This window comes from Strix uralensis, chromosome 4 (genome assembly GCF_047716275.1).
Source record: "Strix uralensis isolate ZFMK-TIS-50842 chromosome 4, bStrUra1, whole genome shotgun sequence".
Classification (NCBI taxonomy): domain Eukaryota; kingdom Metazoa; phylum Chordata; class Aves; order Strigiformes; family Strigidae; genus Strix; species Strix uralensis.
Window position 1 is genome coordinate 91,025,774 of NC_133975.1, and position 20,702 is coordinate 91,046,475.

The window sequence follows — 20,702 nt, forward strand, 5'->3', positions numbered from 1 at the left end:
CGCGCCTCGGCCTGGCGCGCTGTGCGCATGCGCGCCGGTGTCGGTGTCGGTCGGCGGCAGCCGTGCAGCTGAGGGGCGGGGTGAGGCGGGCGGCCAGGGCAGGGCCGGGCCGGACCGGGCGATAAGAGCCGGTGCGGGCTTGCCTTCCGCCTCAATACAGTTGGGCGGCTGCAGTCGGGCCTGTGCTGGGGGTGGCTGTGGTACCGCCGTCGCCGTTCGGCTACGTAACTCTCTCCGGCGCGGAGCGCGGCCCTTCCCGTCCCTTTGGGCCCAGTAGTGGCGATGGGTTCGCGGGCATCTACACTGCTGCGGGACGAGGAGATCGAGGAGATCAAGAAGGAGACGGGCTGTGAGTGCGGGGCCCTAAGGCGAGGCGGGCTGGGCAGCGCTGTGGGGGCTGGGCGCGGGGCAGCGCCCTGTCCCTCAAGCCGCCGAGGCGCTTCGGCCAGCCGCGCCGCTGTCTGTCCCCTCGCGGCTGCGCGCCGAGCCGTGCTCCGGAGGGCCGACCCTGCCCGGCGGCGGGAGATGAGGGCGACCGCTGCCTTCCCGGCTGGGCAGTGTCTGGTCCCAGCCGGCCCTGGGCTGGGACCGTGTTGTCCCAGCTACCGGGGGCGGGCATGCCTTGTAGGCCTGCGGAAACCTGGGAAATGCCTCTTAGTTCGTGTCGTCGTCCCCGTGTCCGTGTCCCCCCGTCCGTCCCCCTCCGCCCCGTGCTGGTCGCCGCGCGGGAGCGGCCCCGGGGTGATGGGGCCCGGGGCTCTGCCGTTCTCCCGCTCGCTTGGGGCCGGCAGCAGCTGCCGGCTGTAAATACAGCTGCTGGGGAGCTGAGGTGTGCTTTGGGCTGGCTTAGACGCGACAGGGGCAGCCGCGGGGGCTGGTACGTGCTTGCTTGGCAGAGTAGAAAGCGAAATCTGTCACCCAGTCAGCTGGGATCTGCGAGTGCCCTCGGTTCCTGGCCGCGCTAGGGTTGCAGGAGAGACCTCGCGTGGGAGCCGTTACTCTGGGTTAAGGATGGGAAGATCGTCTGTACAACGGCATTTAGTGGAAGCCGCTCCCTCCCCTGGGTGGGAAGAGAGAGGAGCGGTGCTCTAGGTATCTGCAGTATTGCCTTCGCACAGAGACAACTAGTTGGATTTCAAAGACTTGTCAGTCTGTGTTTCTGGTGCTGGTGTTTCCCTCCAGCAGCTGTTTTTAGCCCAAAAAAGCTCTCCTTGTATAGTGAATTTTTTCCAAATGTTATTTGTTTCATAGGCTATCGCTAAAGTTGCCTTAAGGGTGTTCAGAATGAATGCTGAGGGGCATTTAAAACATAAAGGAACTTGCGAAAAGTTGTGTATGGTTAACTAAAAAAAGTTAGATTTCCTGTACTAGCCAGCAATTGGGAGAGCATTATTCAAGCTGGACTGTAATATATAGCTACTTTACGCTATAGTATTTGATCAAGTTGTTTTCCATAAATATAAAATACCTTAGAACAGGTAGATCACAGTGTTAATTTGACTGATAGAATGGTTGCCTGTCTCGGAATTCTAGCAAATACTGAATGATAGTAAGTGGAGGGAGTCCTCAACTAATTGGAGAGGGGAGGTCATAACATCACTGGTGTTCCCCCCCCCCCCCCCCCCCCCCCCCCCCCGACTTCGGGTAAACAAGGTCTTCCCAGATCATGTTTTTTTTCCTGCTTATGCTTGCTGATCTGTTCTTGCCATATGCAAATACTTTCCTCGGTTTTCTTACCAATATAAATGGTGTTATATATTAATTTTAGGTGATAGTTTATTTGTGTCGGGAAAGTGAGTGGCTACAGGAAAGAAGTGGAAGAAAATTAAGACCGTACTGGCTAGAGTAATAGACAGCTGAGTGAGTTAACATAGTTTCCATGATCCTTTTTCCATCTGTCAAGAGAACCTTCTACAGGAAGGCTATGATAAACAAGTAGGCATGTCAGAGTGTACTTATCCAGTAAGAACTTTCTGGTGTTTTGGGGTTTTTTCTTTTTATTCACAAAGATCATAGAGTAACAGTAGCCTCACCTCATTTATAAAGATGCTTCAAAAACCAAACCCTATATCTGGAATGTTACTCTAAAAGGCTTTACTTTTTTCCCCTCATGACAATATTTATTGTCAGTGGTGCCTTATTCTTAGAATGTTACTTGCATGATAGTTAAATACCAGTAAGATGGCTATATAGGCAGTCTAAGCAGTAAAACCACTCGACTCTAGCCTCTAAATGCTTTTGTTCTGTCTTCAAAGTGGGGAGCTGTTTTGCTTATCGAGGATGCCGATTAAACTCAGACACCAGAGTGAAAAGAGTAGGTTTATTTTACTGTTAATACTTAAAGGATATAACCAAGTAATACCAAAAATAATAAGAAAAATACAGAATAGTACACTTAATTATTACTGCATACAGTTAATTATAGAAAATAAGAACAAGCAAGGTAATGCACCTAATCATTACTACACAAAGGGGAGAATAGTGATTAAGAAGGATCCATCACCGCTTGCATACGTTACCAACATCCAGATCCGCAGGTGCTGGGGAGCCCCGGTTGCAGCGGGGATTTGGAGAGCCTTTCCCTGCGAGTGGAAAGTCCTACGCGATGTGTCCATCCGTAGGTGAGGCATCCAAAGCTGCGGCAAGAGGGTCCAGCCTTACATATCAAAAATCAGCAAGTCAGAATGACCTGCACTTTTCTTTGAGTGGAAACATCTGGTTTCATCCTCCTGTTGGATTCCACCCAAAACCTGGCCAGGGCTCAGGGAGGGAGAACCAAGGGAGTTTCTAACAAGACCAAACACTTGGGTTCTCAGCCTTGAACAAGGCTGAACAAGGGAAGTTGGATACACATTCTCACAGCATTTCATCCTCACTACTAATTACACTTTGTCTAAGCTACATCTTTCACTAGTGAGCATACATATTTTGTTAATGATCAGATACTAATTAATAAATGCTAATGGTAATACAGATTTTATGAATTAGCAGATATTAATAATGGGTAATGTTTGGTTGTGAGGTTCATCTAGAGGTCAACTTTGTTTCAGGGCCTATTATTCAGGCCCTAGCACTACAGGAGCTTAAGGTTGTCATCAGTGGGTTTAAGCTTTGAGGCCTGAGTTTAGTTCAGTTGTGTTTTTGCTACTCAGTTTTATAAGTTTTACCACTTTGTTAATCAAGCATTGCTAATTTCTGACTCATGCTTGTTTGAATGTCTCGTTGACTTTATCAAACTCCTCCCCAGCCTGTATCCACAGTCTAGGAATGTGATTTTCCTCTGCCTTTAAACTTCTCTAGGTAGATGGAAAATTCCACCAAGCTCTTAGCGCTGTTATACACTTCATATAGGTTCAAATATTTATATAAGGTACAAGGTGGGGAAAAAAAACCCAGGACACTAGTTTATCTGGAACAAAGTTCATGGAGAGAATGTGAAGTTAGTGTTACTGAATAGAGTATCCCATGGTTTGTTAGAAACTTGATGCTGATGAGTTTGAGAAAGGGACTTTGTAGAGGTGGAAAAATTTGGCAGTACTACATGTCCACCTTAAACTGATGTTCTGGTAAGTGCTCCTAAGGTTTCTGGTTTTGGCCTCCTTACTGTGAAACATGACTCCTTCAGCTCATCTGGGATAAGTGGGAAGCACAGAACAGAACATTTAACCAATTCAGTTGAGTGCAACTGTGGAATTATATGACTTTTCACTTGTTCAATTTTATATAGCACAAAACTGAATAGCTGATGATACTAATGTGAGTGATGAATCACATGTTAATGTTCTTTCTCTGAAGAGATAAAGATATCTTTTAGGGGACTTGAAGCATAGTCTTTCAAAAGCCATACAATGACACTTAATCTCTTGAATTAAATCTAAGTTTGGATTAAAAGTCTATATTATTTTTTTATGTTGTGGTGAAAAACACTTCTTACTATAATAAGTTCAGAAACATCTGCAAAGGTAATGTTTCCAAGAACTGGGGAATAATGCATCCACTAAAAAAACCTCTACTTAGTGACAGAAAGTCTCCATCAGATTCTCAGTAACAGGTGCTAAGCCTCAAGTTGACAGTCCTAAATCTTATATAATGTTGTACAGAAATTGTTTGTTTTGCATATAAACATTTTGAAATTTGAGTTTGAAAAAACCTTCAAGTAGTCCTAATTGCTTTTGTATTTCAGTAACAACTACAAGAAACAGACGAGGTCCAGGGTGTTGCTTGTCTGCATTCTGTTGCAAGCTTTTGGAAAGCCATTGGAATGTAACAGTATTCAAACTATTTGGTTCACACCCTTTGTTCCCATGCTTTGAAGCAGTCTACCTAAGGATTAATAGTAAACTATTGCTCATATTGTAGTTTAGGAGAGAAAATATTTTAGTGGTAAATGGTGATGGATTTTCTGATGGATATTTATGTATTTTCTAAGTATATAAATGTATATGAGCTTACACTAATGTTTTAGACAAGAGTTTGAGTGTCTAATTGCAAAAAACTTTCTAATAATAGAAGTAAAATAGAGGTTACAGCTTGTATTCTAGAAGTCTTGGCTTAAATTTTTAGAAGGACCTTAGTGGGCAGCAGCATAGAGAAAATCATATTTCATCTAGCTTTCAGCCTTAACGTTTGATATTAAGAAGCAGTCATAAATTGCAGATCTTGTTTCTGGTTCTCCTGAATGGTCAGTAGGCAATAGCAAAATCTTTATTTTTGTGTGAGAAGGCTCTGAAAAGTGTCTAGTGATGCAGATTCTGTGAGGGATGAGAACCAAGAAGGAAATTTTGAAAGAATAAAGTGGTGGACCCGAATCATCCTCCTTTCCCGTATAGCTATGATAGGCTTTTTGTCTAGTATGACGGTAACAAAAACACCTCTTCTCCTGTCAATAGCTACATACTATTTATCACATACTAGCTGTTATGGAGGAGTTCCAAAAATGGAGTTGCTGATATTAGTTTGGAAATGGTAACTGAATAGAATTCTCATCACTTTCTTTCCAAGGAGGAGTGGGAGTACAGGGCTTCTTATTGGATATGTAACTCCAGGCTATTCTTTTTTCATCATCGGTTGTTGTTATTGCCTATCATATCTAAAACACTAAATCAGACATGCAGGAATTCTAAGTCTTTAGAACACTGGTGCCTGCTTTCTCTGTGTTTGTTGCTTAACTTGAAATTGAGCAAGCTGCCCAGTCTTACTGTAGAGAAGTTGTCTTAGGTGGAACTGAGCAAATTGCCCAACCCTATGCAAAGAATGAAAGTTGCCAAGGAGAGAAGGAAAAAAAAAAGGCCAGTTGCTGGCAGGTCATCCTAAAGGAGGGAGCAGTTGAACCTAAACAAATAGCATGGAGAAAGAACAAACCTGAAAAAAAAAATATTGCCTCTGTTGTCACAGAACAGCCAACTGCTGTGCAACCTGTTCCCAAATAAGTTTTAGCAAGTAACAAAAGCATTGTACGTGTCCTGGTGAAGGCTTTTAAAACAACTGAATCTGAAAATGACACTAAGTCCTAGTTTAACAGTGTAGAAAATCACACCTTTACTGAGTAAATGTTAAAATTCAATTCAGTCTTATTTCATGTATTTATTAACTTCATCTCAAGAGGCTCTGAAAAGCCAAGATCTTCTGTAGGGCATTCTTTCAGTGTAAAAGGAATTGCTATTCTAGATAGGTTTAACCTGCTCCCATCATGGACTGTTCTGAAGATGTAGATGTCTGGTGTCCTGGGTTGTCTAATATCTTGGTAATGTTGACAGTATGATGCTAAGCTTAATACTGGCTTTGGAATTTCTGTTTCAAATTGCAGGTTTAAAAAGTCTGCATTAGCTTTCTGCTTGCTTTGTGTCCCAACTCCCTCCTGAACTTCTTTAGAAATAAGCTTTTTGATTTTTAACTCAGTGTCCTAGAAACCTGGGAATTACTTTAGCGAACCCCAAAATGAACAAACTGTTTAGATTCAGGCAGTCCTGTAAAGGAAGAAAAGTGATCAGGTGTAAAGTCTCTCTTATTACTTTCCTTATGCAGAGAAACTGAGTACAATTTCCATCTTTAGATGGAAAAAGTCAACAGTAGTAGAGATAAGCAAAAGGGAAAAAAAGATACTACCGCAGAGGTCTGCGGTGTCATGAACAATGTAGAGGTCATCAGTGGAGTTGTCTGTGTCCAGATCATTTCTAACCATAAGAGAAATACAGTGGAACTGTGAATCAGCTATTGTTTTCTTTTTAATTGCCATTCACTGAACCAGATGACCAAAGAATATTAGAGACCAAAAATATAAACGCGTAGAAGGCAGTTAGCCACGTTTTTGAAGAATGGCCTTATTTGTGGATTCTTGAATATTAAGATGTAATTTATAGCTCACAAAGCCCCTAAACTGCTGATTGCTATGTTCTTCAAAATTAACTTGTTTTGTGTAATCTTTTTTTGAACAGTTTCTGACAACAGAGTAGTTCAGTGTAATGAGGTCTGTCCCTATGAGAAATCATTGACATGCTAATTTGTGTTTCTTCTTTCTTTTTTTCTTCAGTCTCCCACAGTCAAATCACCCGCTTGTACAGTCGCTTCACCAGCTTAGACAAAGGAGAAAATGGCACTCTTAGGTGGGTATCCACTCGTTCAGCTGTCCTTGCATTGACACACATCTGTAATGGTGGCTTGCTGTCGCAGGATGCCTGCATGTTTTCCTCGTGTGGTGAATCAGTAAGGCTATTATAACAGGTTCTTTCATACCTACCGTCTACATGGACATTCAAGTTTGTTCTCTTTTATGAAAGGTCAGGAGAAGTCTGATGGTTGAACTGAGGTGCTCTAAATACCGACTGTCTTTACTGTAGTGCTGAAGGTTTGTAGCATTTAATACAAGGAAGGTCAGGTTTGACATTCAAGGTCTCACAACAAATGTTCAGAAATGTGAAACCATGTTTTTAGATTGTTATTTCTTACCTTTCTTTATATGTTGCTTCTAATAATTATTATAAGAATGGTTCCACTATGTTGTCTTCATCCTGGCTTTCATAACAAAAAGATCATTTATAATTTTGGGACCATGGGCTCTTAATTGTTTTTGATACCCAGTGTCTTCTAACACTACTTTGATGTACAAGCCCTTTACTGTACTTAACTCTTCACCTCTTTTTGTACACCCATGTCTATTAGTATGCTCAGAAATAAAAAGAAAGAGCTGGAACTGAGTCACTGTGACTAAACAAATACACATTTTACTCTTTAAAGTAGTAGTGTAGGATATTCCAAGGCCTTTAAAGTGTTTGTCTTCTGTCTACAATCTGAAAACTACAGACATGAAATGGTTTCTTTCAACTTATGATGAAATAAAGATGAGGTTTAAACTTTCTGCAAAACATTTTTCACTTTAATGGACTGAGTCTGCTGGAAAGAGTATTCTCAACTGAAAGGTAAACTCTAGTGGGATGAATGCCTGTTAAAATGTCTCTGCCTGCTTTCTTCTCTAGCCTTCCCCATTCTGGTTATATTGTGTTGGTTTGCGCTTTATTTACTGAACTAATTATGAATTCTGATTCTATTAAATTGCTTATTATTCTCTTCTGATGTTGCCTACAGATTACATTAATATTATGAAGGGTATGACAAAGAGCAGCTGTCCATGATTGCACCAGGGGTGCGATTTTGCGACTGTCATAGTTGGGCTAAGACCATACTGCCACTGAAGGTCTGTTGCTTTTCTGTGTTGATGCTGGTACTCAGGGCTCATCTTTGGAAACTAACCTAGAGCTTTGAAAGCTTGCCAAGCAAAACAGAAAAGGAATCTGATCAGTTTTTGGGTGGGTTTTTTCCCCTTCACTGCATATGCCAGAACCAATACACAGGGAAGCTGGGGAGAACGCAGGAGAGAGTAGGAAGGGGAAAGGGACCTTGTTGTAGCATAGTATGTGGAGTCTGGCTGGGAGGGAGTTAATTTTTTTTTCATAATGACTCCATCCCAGTCAAACCCAGTAAACATAGATTCAGTGATCACCTGGGGTTTTGTATATGATACTGCAAAATGTGATTTTTTAGGATGTGCTATAAAAGCTAGACCTACCTATAAACCAACCTAACTGTAAAGCCAGAATCACTGCTAAGAAGATGAAGGTGACAAGTTGTAAGATACACTGTCTACTGCCGGCTTACTGCTGTTTCCTTTCCTGAAGGAAATACGCAGTTCCTTCTGGTGCCACAAATTGCCGACTTCTCAGTTAACATTTAAGTAACTGGTTGTGGAGTTGTACTGTAAACAGGACTACTGAGTGATTATTTTTGGTTAAAAATACTCTCCCTCCCCTTTTGGTTTGTATAGATATTTTTAAGCTGACTGACTCCAGTGATTTGGACTGTGGCTGTACTGTAAATATCTGGACTTGCATAGCTGAAGGGATGACAAAACAGATTGTGGGTGTGGAAACAATTGGGATGGGATGGGCAGGAACTTCTTAAGCCCACTCTGTCACCGAAGCCGATGTATCATATAAATTGTGGTATTGGCTAATTGGCAATTGTGACATACAGATCAACTGATGATATTGTAGGTAAGGTTAATACAACTTGTGGCTCAAAATGATATTACTTGAAAAACGACACTAACAGCCTTTTCAAACTTTGCACATGGGTTTAGTCTTCACTGATGAATACAGGTGATGGCTGCCAGTCTAGCACAATTTGAATCTAGCATGCATTCTTCCTCAACTCTTCCCTCCAACTTTAAATTCACCTGAGTCCATAAAGTTTTTATAAACTTCAAAGTGATTGTACTCAGTTTACGTAAGAGGAGTAATTAAATATGCTATGAATGTCTGTTGCACAATGCTTAGTTTCATAGTGTTATGTACCAGGAGGAGTTTGACTTTCATTGTTGATAATCACGTGGTACTTGGGAAAGGAAGTGAAGCTTGTTTGGAAAATCTCAGCAACTGTGCAAGCTGTGATCCATTAACTTGCAGTCTTGGCCTCTAAGCATAGCCTGCTCCCAAATGTGGCAGACTTAGTGGTGTTCAAAATTTAAAACCTGTCCTGCCACCCACGATATGTGGAAACCATTAAGTTTAAGTAATGGAAAACTACTTCCTGAAAAAAACAATGAGGAGAGAGTAAGAACTACAGCTCGGAAGGTCATAAATGTTGGTTTCTGAAATACTGGTCAAAGAGAACTTGCTACTTTGAGACAAGCAAGATAAAGTTACCACTTGCTTACTACTGCCAGGCAGTTTAGGAGGCATGTCTTCTGTTTGTTTCCTATGAGTGATTGTTTCTGTAAGGATGACTTACACCTTTGACTTGCAAATCAGACATGGCAGAAATCACTCATGTGACTATGATCAGGAGAGGTGTTAGGCAGTTCTTTATGGCATGAAATAAATCTTTAAATGTGTATCACCCTTCTGAAGAAGGGGAAAAGCTGTGTTGTTGTCCTTATCTATGTATTAAAAATGGGCAAGGTAAACAGCACTTTCTACAGAAGTTCTGGTAGATGATGATTAATCCTGGTGGTTAGAGAAGACAGGTAGTTTATTCTGAAACTATAATCCAAAGCTGAAATCTTTCCTAGCCAGATGCTTCTATTTAGTTGTCATGGTTTAACCCCAGCTGGCAACTAAGCACCACGCAGCTGCTCACTCACTCCTCTTACCTCCTAGTGGGAGGAAGAGGAGAATTGGAAAAAAAAAAAGTAAAACTCACAGCTTGAGATAAAAATGGTTTAATGACTAAAATATAATGATAGTAATGAGAAGGAGTATAGTTAAAAAGGCAGAGAGAAATAAAACCCAAGAGAAGACAAGTGATGCACAACACAATTGCTCAGCACCTGCTGACTGATGCCTGAGCAGCGATCTGCCCTTCCTGGTCAACCCCCACCCCAGTTTATACACTGAGCATGATGTTCTGTGGTATGGAATAGCCCTTTGGCTAGTTCAGGTCAGTTCTCCTGGCCATGCTCCCTTCCAGCTTCTTGTGCACCTGCTCACTGGCAGAGCAGGGGAAGCTGAGAAATCCTTAACTTAGGATAAGTGCTACTTAGCAACAACTAAAACATCAGTATGCTAATAATGTTATTCTCACACTAAATCCAAAACACAGCACTGTACCAACTACTAGGAAGAAAATTAACTCTATCCCAGCCCAGACGAGGACACCAGTGTACCTATGTGCGGTTTCAAGCTACTTTGTTTTTATAGCGTTACATAAATGAGGTGTAAGAAGGGTATCGGAGACAAAACTTCATATGCCTTGTTTTGGCTTTCCTCTTATCCTCTGAATGACTACAGCCATGATTACTTATTAACTCTTATCAAGTCTTTAAAAGTGTAGAAAAATGTTACATTTTTCCTTAGCTTCACTTTTCCTAAACAAAATGTGTAAGCTCCCTCAGACTTGCCCCATCTGAGTGGAACTAGGTTGTAAAAGCCAGGACAACACTGTTCCTTTGAAAATTCTTTTGTCACTTTTGATTTCAATATTGTGATGTGTTGAGTTGCCAGAACAAAAGGTTGGTACCCTGGATGTCTGTAGCCACATCTACATTGTGAAATCTGGAAGCATGTTTGTTTTGCCTACATCTTAACTATAGGTCAGCAGGAAGCCAGTGTGCATGTTTTCTTTACATTCTGATTTCCAAGATGAGGAAATTGAAGCATATGACCAAGATAACTATATGCTTGCTTCAGCGAGTCTCCTTGTTGGGCTGGTACTGAAGTGTACACCACACAAGAATAAATCTGCTCCAGAATTTATCTACTAGTATAAGTACCTCTAGACAGACACATACAGAGCTATAAAAAGGAGATACTTGTCTAAACTGCTACTTGTGCATGTAACTTTTGCGTGGAGCCTCCCACTTACAGTAGTTCCTTCTGCACGGGGAAAATGACAGGTTAAGCACCTCAGAAGTATTTTTTACTGTACAGCAGTTGGTATGGTCTGGTGAGTGTGAAAGGAGGAAGGGAAGGTAAGTGTTCTGAAAGCTGATATGTGAGGAGAATAGATGTGCTGAGCTGTTTGTGCATATCTTATGCTTATGAAAGCTGTTCACAAGAGGGTGTCTCCTGGAGACCTTCAGAAAGCCTCTGGTCCTGAGAGAAGGGTAACAAGCTAGCCAGGCCATCTGTTGGTCTTCACCAGTGAATTGTATCATCTCAGTCTGGAAAGGTGTCAGGCTTGTTCTTACTAGTTCAAACTGATATTGCAAGATTTCAAAGTAAAATGTAAAACGTAGCTCCCTGAATGTGGACTTCTTTACCTTTGCTTAAGAAAATGCACAGGATTTCTAGCTTTGTCTAAAACAGATGAGACAGGCGAGATACGGGTACTGCTATAGTCTATACTTCCATCCTTGACCATGCTTTGTTCACACTGCTTTCCCCCCCTCCCCCACCTTGCTCATCTGATCACCTTTACTTTTAGCATACTTCTTGGCCTAATGTTTATAAGCCAATTACTCCTCTGATAATTAAGCAATGTTTAAAATTTGTGTAGAGCATGTGTAAAGATGAAGTTAGATGAGGTGGCTGACACAGCTGTGAAAGAGGAGGATATCCATTCTCTTTCCCTGTCATTTCTCCGGTCTCCCAGCACCTCTTTGTCAGCCATGGTGCTGTTAGATTCTTGAAGTGTTTTGAACCACTTTGAGTTGCTAATTCAACAGAAAGATAATTGGGAGGATGGAGAGGAGGAAGGTGAGGAGCTTTTTTGGGGGTTAATGAGATACATTAGACTGCCAAAAGGTTTGATGAATGACAAAGCTGATGTTAGCAAGGGAAGGGAACAATGAAACCTCTTCAGTTACTTGTTAAATCTGTTTGACCATCTTGCATGATACACCTTACTACTTCTAATTATTTCCCCTTTTGAAGTTATTTCTTGTTATATCCTCTGGACATTTTTCATTTCATCTACCACTTCTGTTTCGCATATGGTTTGTTTTCTCTCCATTGTTTTACTTCTCTCAGCTCTCGATCCCTACCCCCCTCACCCCTGTTGAGGGAACGGTACTTTCTGCTACTATCTAGAAGTAAAAGAAGGATGAACAACCAGAAATAAAGGAAGAAAAAACAGCTCTAGTAGGTTTCTTGCAGCCTTTGGGGTAAGGCAGAGCCACCTTTATGGCAGGGATCTGCTGTGTGCCTTGGAGGGTGTACTCATGCTTAGAAATACTTGTCTTGGAATCTACAAATTCCTTACTGCAGAGTATGTCTAAGTGTGCGTGCACTGGCATATATATTAAATGGTTGGCCTGCATAATGGTGACGTGCAGTTAAAGGTTGCTTTGCACGTTATGTTTAAGCAAGGATTTAACAGAAGCCAGGTTCCTGGAAAGATATGTTAAAAGAGCCTTGTTGCTACGGCACATGAACGTAGAAGTAGACAGCATCAGATTTCCTGTAAACTCCAGCCTCAACCAGGTGAAGTTGGTCCCTAATGACTGCAGGAAGCCTTGGTTTATAAAGTGGAGAATAACTTGCATCATGCATTCATTTACTTTTATGGCTGTTGCAGCTATTTCAATTATAACAGTCACTCAGTAATGTGCTCTTAATAAGCAAAAATGGTCTATTGCAATTCTGATAATGACAGGACAAATAGATTTGAAACCTGGGGAGTTATTTGTGGTTAATTGTTAATCTGTTAGAAAGCAGAACAACTGGAGGCTGAAATCCTGAGTATAAATTGAGACTTAATACTAAGAAAAAATGATATGCAAGTAAAAAAGTCTGAAACATTAGGATTTTGCTCTAAATGGAAGAGAGGCCAGTTGCTGCTTTTAGCTTATAAATGGTAGCATTGACACAGAAGTCCTGTTAAAATTTTGTTATGAGGACATAGGCTTTCCACATCACTGCGTCTCCTGTCTAAATTGCTAATGCATACTTTGCCTTTCAGCTATAGCTTAAAATGCAGCAGTCCTGAAAGGCCTGGTAACGAGCTTTTACAGTTAACATACAGATGTTAACTTTGCCTATTAAAAATAATTCAGACCTGGTCAGAGCAGAAGTTTGCTGGGATAGCTTAAAAATATGGTCAGGTTGCTCCGTTAGAAGGTCAAACAGTTTAACCGTGCTGTAACAGAGGTATTTATAATTGGGACTCTTAACAGTGCTGTGGTGCGACTGGGTGCAAGGAGTGCTAATGCATTTTAAACTAGAACGTCTTGCTTCTGTGCCTTTCCCAGGCTAGACTAGTAATAAGGTTAGCTATTTCCTTTTTTTCCCGTGTCTTTAAGATCACAGTAGGAGTTTAAATCTATTTAAAAGGCTTAAATAATCTCAAAGTCTGTTGGTGTTTACTTTACTCTGCCAATTTTCTGGTGTAATGACATGAATTGTTGCTGATTCATTTAGTGAGCACAGGTTTCAAAAGTAGCAAACATTTAGTAACCAAGTTTGAGATTTTGATCCAAATTTCAAAATCAGCAGGACTACATTTGACTTGAAGGGGATTGCCAGTGTTTCTGGAGATTGGGCGAGAAATGTCAAGCTACGTATTCAGACAGAATAGATTTTCTTTTTTTACAGCCTTACGCCATTGCTGTTATCTCTGCAATTTAAAACCTAAATGGTTATGGAGTACATCTTGTACTAACTGATGAATTGCTGTGCTCTGTTGTAGTGGGGAGGAAAAAAAAAACAACCCAAAACCACACCTGTTGACCAAAGTGTTCACTAAGGCACACTTGGTGTGTCTGCCTTGGTCAGACCAAGATTATCCCACTTCCCCATTAGTGACATTGTAATAGGTTAAAAGAAAAAGAACAATTAGTGCAACTCTAATAATAGAAAGAACCCTATGTTCATGTCATACTGATCTAAAATGTGTTTATATCGGTACAGTTCATGATGTCTTCCAGATCAGAAAAAGCTGTAACAATGTAAGCATAGCTATGCTTATACTGTGTACGTGTAATCATGAGCAGAAAGGAGAATGGCTGGCAAGAGCAGTGAGTATTTGCAATGTACTGGAGAAGTTACATCTGGTGTACAGGCCCCCATCAAAGTCTAAATTTACTACTTTAAAATAGGGTGCTGCTTGGTTGAAGCTAAATAATCTGAAATTTGGCATTTATAATAAGATTTAAAGTTGTTGCATTAAACAAAAAATATTCTCTCAATGTGGTATGTTTGGAGGTGTATGGTGTTGTCCCAAAATCTGGGAAGGGGTAGTCTGGAAAAATCATGCCAACTCAAATGATTCAGTACCAAAATAATTATTAAAAAAAAGTAATTAATTTTTATTTTGAAGCCATATTTCCCCTCAAAGCCATTTCAGAAGCTTTCCTTTTCTTAAATTGCAAACTAGTTGGCATCATTACAGGAAGGTTTCTAGCACAAACAATGTTAGCATCTGAGAAGTGCTGTTAACATGATAAATGAACGCTGCTAGTCTGTAATGTAATAGAGGCTTGGCGTTGTCTTTTGTTTTGTTTTGTGCCATTAGTCATAGGGAAAACATGATTTAAAGAGCTACATTTTAAAAACCACCAAGTGTCTTGCAGCAGAAATAGAACCCAACGGATGTTTTACTGTGAATTCTTTTTAAGCAACTCTTTCTCCTCTGACTTCAACTTTATGCAGACTTGTGTTCTTGCTTTATTTAGCCGTGAAGACTTCCAGCGGATTCCAGAGCTTGCCATCAATCCACTGGGAGACAGAATTATCAATGCCTTCTTTCCAGAGGGGTGAGTTCCAACAGACTGAATTTGCGAGCAGGCACAAAATGAAGTTTTGATAGGAGTGAAATGCTGACAATTAAAGCACAGAATTTGAATTTACTAATAGCTGAACACCTCAAACACCACAAAATGTGTGAGGGTACATTGTTTCCTCAGCATGTTTTCACTCTGTAATGACAAATACTTCACAACCTTACAAGAGTTTTGTGTGCTTTATTCATTGACAAACTCAGACTTCATGTCGCAGTTTTCCATTCTTTTTGCTCTGCTGCTGAACACTTCTAAAGAAAGTCAAGGGCAGGTATGGACTTTGGTTCTTAAAGCAAACTCGTAGCAATACTATTTTATGCTAAGTAACCAATTCAGTCTTGTTTTTCACCTTTTAGCCTCTAAGCGTACATTTGTTATTAGATCAGCTTTTTTTGTTTGTTTAGTTTTTGATGACATTTAACATATAGTTTATGGCACTTCTAACATAAATCCAAAGAGATGATCAAATTTTCAGTACTGTCTCTCTTCACTGTACCTCTCTAGATTGTTCTATGGGATCTGGTGCTGTTCTTGAGCACATTTGGCATTACTGATTGGTGAGGATTGGATTGTCTAATCAAGTCATACCAGCTAATACCCGGCAGGGTTTCCTGAATAGAAAGCAGGAGTCCTGGAAAGTACTTATGTAGCTGGTTCCCACAGAAACTCTAGAGAAGAGAGCTATTTGTCGGAGAGCAGTGGGCAATGGCTGCCTCACAAGCAGGAGGCAAAGGTGACAGCAGAGCTGGCAGGGGCGATGTACTCACTGACAAAGGGCACAGCACCTGAACAGGAAATGTAGAGCAGGTGCAGTGACTGTTGTCACATCAGCCAGCAGTCCAGTGGCTGCCAGACAAGTTGGCAGTGGCGAAGCAAGTCTTAGGTGTGTCCAGGGAATCAGGGTCCAGATCAGCAAGATACATTACCAGACTCAGGCACAGCTGCAGAATAGCTCAGGCAAGAGCCAAGGGTGAGAACTTCAGTGTAAATAAAGCTAGCAGGCAAGGGGAGGAGAGCCCTCCACAAGACTTCTCATGGCTTTTTTTTTTTATACATCATGCTTCAAAACAGCATGATCCCAGGTTGCAGCTGCACTGTATTGGAGCTGGGTTTGAGCATAGGCAGCCAAACCCTGGGGAGGTGGGACTGGGAGAGTCTACATGGTGTTAATACTTTAGACATTCATACTCTTCATTACTGAAAGAAAGAACTTGTATAAGCTGTACTAAAACTGACCTGTTGAAATGCTTATGCAGAGAGGACCAGGTGAATTTCCGTGGATTCATGAGGACACTAGCCCACTTCCGACCCATAGAAGATAATGAAAAGAGCAAAGACCAGAATGGACCAGAACCACTCAACAGCCGAAGTAACAAGCTCCACTGTAAGAAATGTGAACCTTCCTATAGAAGCAATTATTTTTCTTTTTTTGTTTTTCTGGGAAGGGAGTGAAGGGGCTTGGGATCTTCTGTGCAGTCATTCCCTGTAGATGATATCCTCTAACAGCTGATTTTCTTTAACTTACAAACTTAGCTGTTCAGAATGTCAACAATTGACCCATTCTTGTACTGGAATTTGGTGGAGTTGATTGAATCTCAGGTAACGTAGCTGCTTTTCCAAATGTATCGTAACAGAAGGGTTTCAAAATAGTTTGCATCCAAAGTTATTTCAGATTTAGAAGCCACATCCCATACATGAATGGGCTTTTCTGCTTCTTTCTCCAGTCTTCCATATAATATAGTGCGTTTTCCTCACCTTCAGCTGAGTACTTTTCTTGAGTATTTGGATGTCTGCCTACAGTATATGAGCAGAATGCTCCTGCTCACTAATCAAAGTTGGCAACAGTCTTCAGATCACCTAAAATTTCTGTTGTATCTCATCCAGAATATAGTCAAAGGGAATGAATGGTAATGTAAAAATGGTTGGCTCTGAAGTTAAAGGATTGAATGAATTAGTGGTAACATGAATTTCATGGTGAATTAAAATTCTAAGCTAATTCTCTGACAATAATTTATTAATACTTTTTTTACATAAATGTATTGTTATGAAGAAAAATAATGGCACTTGAGTTAAACTGCTTATTCTTTTCTTCCCTGTAGTTGCTTTTCGGTTATATGATCTAGATAAAGATGACAAGATTTCCAGGGATGAGCTTCTTCAGGTAAGTAGCACAGGGCTTCTCTGAATGACTCTATCATGACCTTCTCTGTGACTTCACACCCATCTAGCATGAAGAGGGAAGTTAACAACAGTCCTCTCAAAAGAACTGAAGGAATTTGGTGGCTAATTGCTTATCTCTGGTTTAAAGCTTTAGATATGGTATGAGACTTTAATCTCATTTGGTAGCCCAGGCTGTTCTATCAGATGGGGAGTGCTAGATTCAAATTTAAGGCATAGTGCTAGGCTAAGCAGATCCTGTTGGAAGTGATACCTAAATATCCAACAAATACACTAAGCCCCTTAAGAACTACTTTCTATGACTTTCAAAGGTGCTTCTGTCAGGACTTCACAGGGACAATCCTTGAGGTGGATTAGGTTGTTTGCCTGATACTCTGCGCATCCTCTCAATAGAATAAAACTTCTTGAAATTGCAGCAAAGGTAATCAAAGTTCATCAACACTTGCATATATATGAAACTAGGCTTGAGCTGGGAGTAATTACATGCTACTAATCCTGGGAAGTAGACATGGCAATTTGTGGTTCCTGATGTAGGACAAGGGTTTCCTTTTGACTGAAACTGCCCTCTTGTATCTGCATAGAAAATGCTTTGCTAACTGTAGAGAGTAATGGCAGTTATAATTTGACCATACTTACAAAATTCCTGTAGGCAACTGTCTCAAACAGCAGATACTCAATTGAATGTTATGTTTTGTGGGGGGGAAAAAAAATAGACAAAAGCATTGGAAAAAAAAGGTACTCATTCCTAGTTCCAAAAGCTTTCTCATACTTCTGCCTCTTCCTGCTGCCTAATAAAAAAGCAAGATTCTTTGTCAGAGGTGGCTACAAAAGGAAGCTGTCTTTCCTGAAAGCCTTGGTGTACAAAGGACAGATAGGAGTCTGTCTAGAAATTACTTCCTTGGAAATCCTCCAGGGTTGTTCTTGTATGATGTTATTTTCACAGTATACATGAGAAAAACAGCACTAAGAATACTTCTGTTCCTGTGTCAATAATGGTTATTTTGTTTTTTAAAAAAAAATAAACCTGGGGACTTTTGTATGTTACAGGTATTACGGATGATGGTTGGTGTCAACATTTCAGATGAGCAGCTGGGCAGCATTGCTGACAGGACAATCCAGGAAGCTGACCAAGATGGAGATAGTGCCATCTCCTTTGCAGAGTTTGTAAAGGTTGGTAAACTACACTTTTACTTACTAAATGAAACTGCTCAGTAATGGGCAAGTCATTCAGACTTAAATGCAAATGGAAACAGAGAGGAAGTCTTTCAAATAGTCTTGCCTGCATTTGGGCAAAGCAAGCCTTCTGCTAGTTCTTTTTCTTCCCTTCTTTATCAGGACTTTTTTTTAAACTGTCAGGGTGCTAATAATTAGTCCATATTTTCTTCATACTCTTACATAAGCTACAGCACTGAATATACTGCAGAATTTTCACTTTTTTTATTTTGCAACCACTTGCTACACAAGTAGCCTGACTAGCACAGTTATAACACAGCAATTTGTCTGCTATCGTTGTACTGATCAGTTTTCAGTTGTAGATTTTTATCTTAGTGACACAACTAATACCAGTATTCAAGTTCCTAGCTCTAGCAGTCCTTTGAATTACATCTTTTGTTAGTCAGAAATGGGTAACTGTAAGGAGCCATTACATAGTCAGTGGAAAAAGTTGTCCTATAGTAGAACAATTTCAACTACCTAATGGGATGGTATTGACAAGAGGAACCAGGCTTATCCTGGAGGTGGACAAAGACAGGACAAGAGGCAACAGAAACAAGTTCCAACATGGAAAATTCTGGTTAGCTGTAAGGAAAACTTTTTACTAAGAGGGTGATCATAGCTGCTGAAGATGTAGAACCTCCTTCCTTGGAGAGATTTAAAACTTAACTGGACAAGGCCCTGAGCAACCTGTAGGAGTTGAGTGAGTTGGACTAAAAGACCTCCAGAGGACTCTTCAAATATAAATTATTCTAATCTTGGAACAGTAAAGTCTACTGCCTGAAACAGCCTGGAGCAGCCTAATGTCTTCATACCTTGGTGTTAATAGCAGTTCAGTGAATGAAGTTTTTTACAATTATCTGTGTTAGTGATGCTGTGGTCTTGATTTTTAGCTCTTCAGTGACTGCTCCTGCCACTTCCTCTACTCTGTTCTCCCTTCTGTTTCCTGGCTGTGTATTCCCACACAGTCTAATTTTGGGAATCCAAGCCTTTCTGGGCTGTTGGCAGACTGAAACTGCATTAGTTAACGTTTTGGTTGACGCCTTCTTCCAGCTTTAATGGCTGAAGTTTCTTTCCTTGGAAGGACCTTAGTCTGGAATGAAAAATAGCAGTCTCTAGATGAAAGACTGGCATGCCAAATTGAAGACATCCCATGTTCCTGCCCATTTCCTCTATAGTAGAGTAAGAAACCTTGTAGGAGAGAAGTATGTACAGTAACTTAAGTAGCTGTTTCTGAATTCTGTTGCAGGTTTTGGAGAAAGTGGATGTAGAGCAGAAAATGAGCATTCGATTTCTTCACTGATGGATGGAGAACCTATTCCTTTCTACCCCTACTATATAATGAATAGAACTTCATTTTCTCGTTAGCACCTTCCCCCAGAGCATTGCTACTGGTGCATATACATCTCCAACCTCTCCCTGATTTGTTCTACCAATGTGAACATTCCCTGTGCATCAGGAACAAAGGGAAATGGCTGCCATGCAACTTGGAAAGGAGCATTTTTAATTTTTTTTAAAATCTTTTCCTTCAGTTTTTTTTACCCTTTCTCCCTTGTCTCCTTCTGCACTACTGTTTCAGCAAAAATGTCTCTCCTTATGTACTGGTGTTTAATCTACAAACTGATTCTTCTGAGCTCTGAATCTGAGGATGGAAAAACTGGAACATGCCACAGAAGTGCCCTCTGAAAACACTTTGGAGACAAGCACCTACTCAAATACTAGGTGCAGTGATAATGATTCACTTCTGCTTCCAGTAGCAACATCACATTACAGCTGCCTCTTTTTTTTTTTTTCCCCTTTCCCATTTGGCTCTTTACATGCAGATTTGTTTCTTTGCTGCTTCCAAATCTGCCTTTTACTTGAGGACTTCTCAATTTCTATGGCTTCATTGTACAACTAGCACTGAATGCATGATGATAGCCTAGAGTACTTTAAAGTACTGTGAATAGATTTTATTCTTTGTGGGATGAATTCACAGGGACAATAGGAGAGTCTGTGGTGGAGACAGGCTGTGGTGTCCTCAAAAGGAATAGGAATTCTGCACTAAATCACTTAAATTGTTCCACTAACAGATGCAGAAACTTTCCTTTGAATAGTTTGCAGGCTTGACAGCCAGTGGACCATGAAGTGCCCTCTCCAGCTTGCTTTGCTCTAGCATCCCTCCTCTCATCAGGGTGGTTTTGCCTCTGAAAGTGTAAACTTGTTTACAAGTGTACATAATGCAAGAAAACTAACCATGCCAAAAATCTGGGCTTACAGTTCTGTCACTGCCCCCTGGTAATAGTGTCATGAAACAAAGTACTGATTTTTTTTTTTCAATCATAGTGGCCTGGATAATCAGTAGTTATTTTCCAGTACGGAAGTCCTGGTCTGTTAGATTTGTGTTGAGGGTGGTAGCTGTATTTATGAAAGCTCTAGCATAAGAATATATGAGGAAGTATGTATTATCCCAAATATTTCAGACTGTATTTCTATGCAATTCAGTACATTCACCCGTCAGCTTGAAGTGTAAAATTACCGCTGCTAAAAAAAAAAAAACTTTTTGCAGATGACACACAAACTGGCAGAATGAATAAAGGCAGTCATTCAGAGCCATCATGATCGC

At 40.7% G+C, this 20,702-nt stretch overlaps 1 protein-coding gene across 1 annotated transcript; it reads left to right on the forward strand.

Annotated features, from left to right (window-relative positions):
• Positions 1-53: 53 nt before the first annotated feature.
• CHP1 (calcineurin like EF-hand protein 1) lies at positions 54-20,692 on the forward strand. Its single transcript, XM_074867806.1, has 7 exons — positions 54-349; positions 6,530-6,602; positions 14,603-14,683; positions 15,964-16,091; positions 16,807-16,868; positions 17,933-18,055; positions 19,347-20,692. Exons 1-7 carry the CDS (start codon positions 283-285, stop codon positions 19,398-19,400), a joined length of 588 nt encoding a protein of 195 aa, XP_074723907.1. The 5' UTR covers positions 54-282; the 3' UTR covers positions 19,401-20,692.
• The last annotated feature ends 10 nt before the right edge of the window (positions 20,693-20,702 follow it).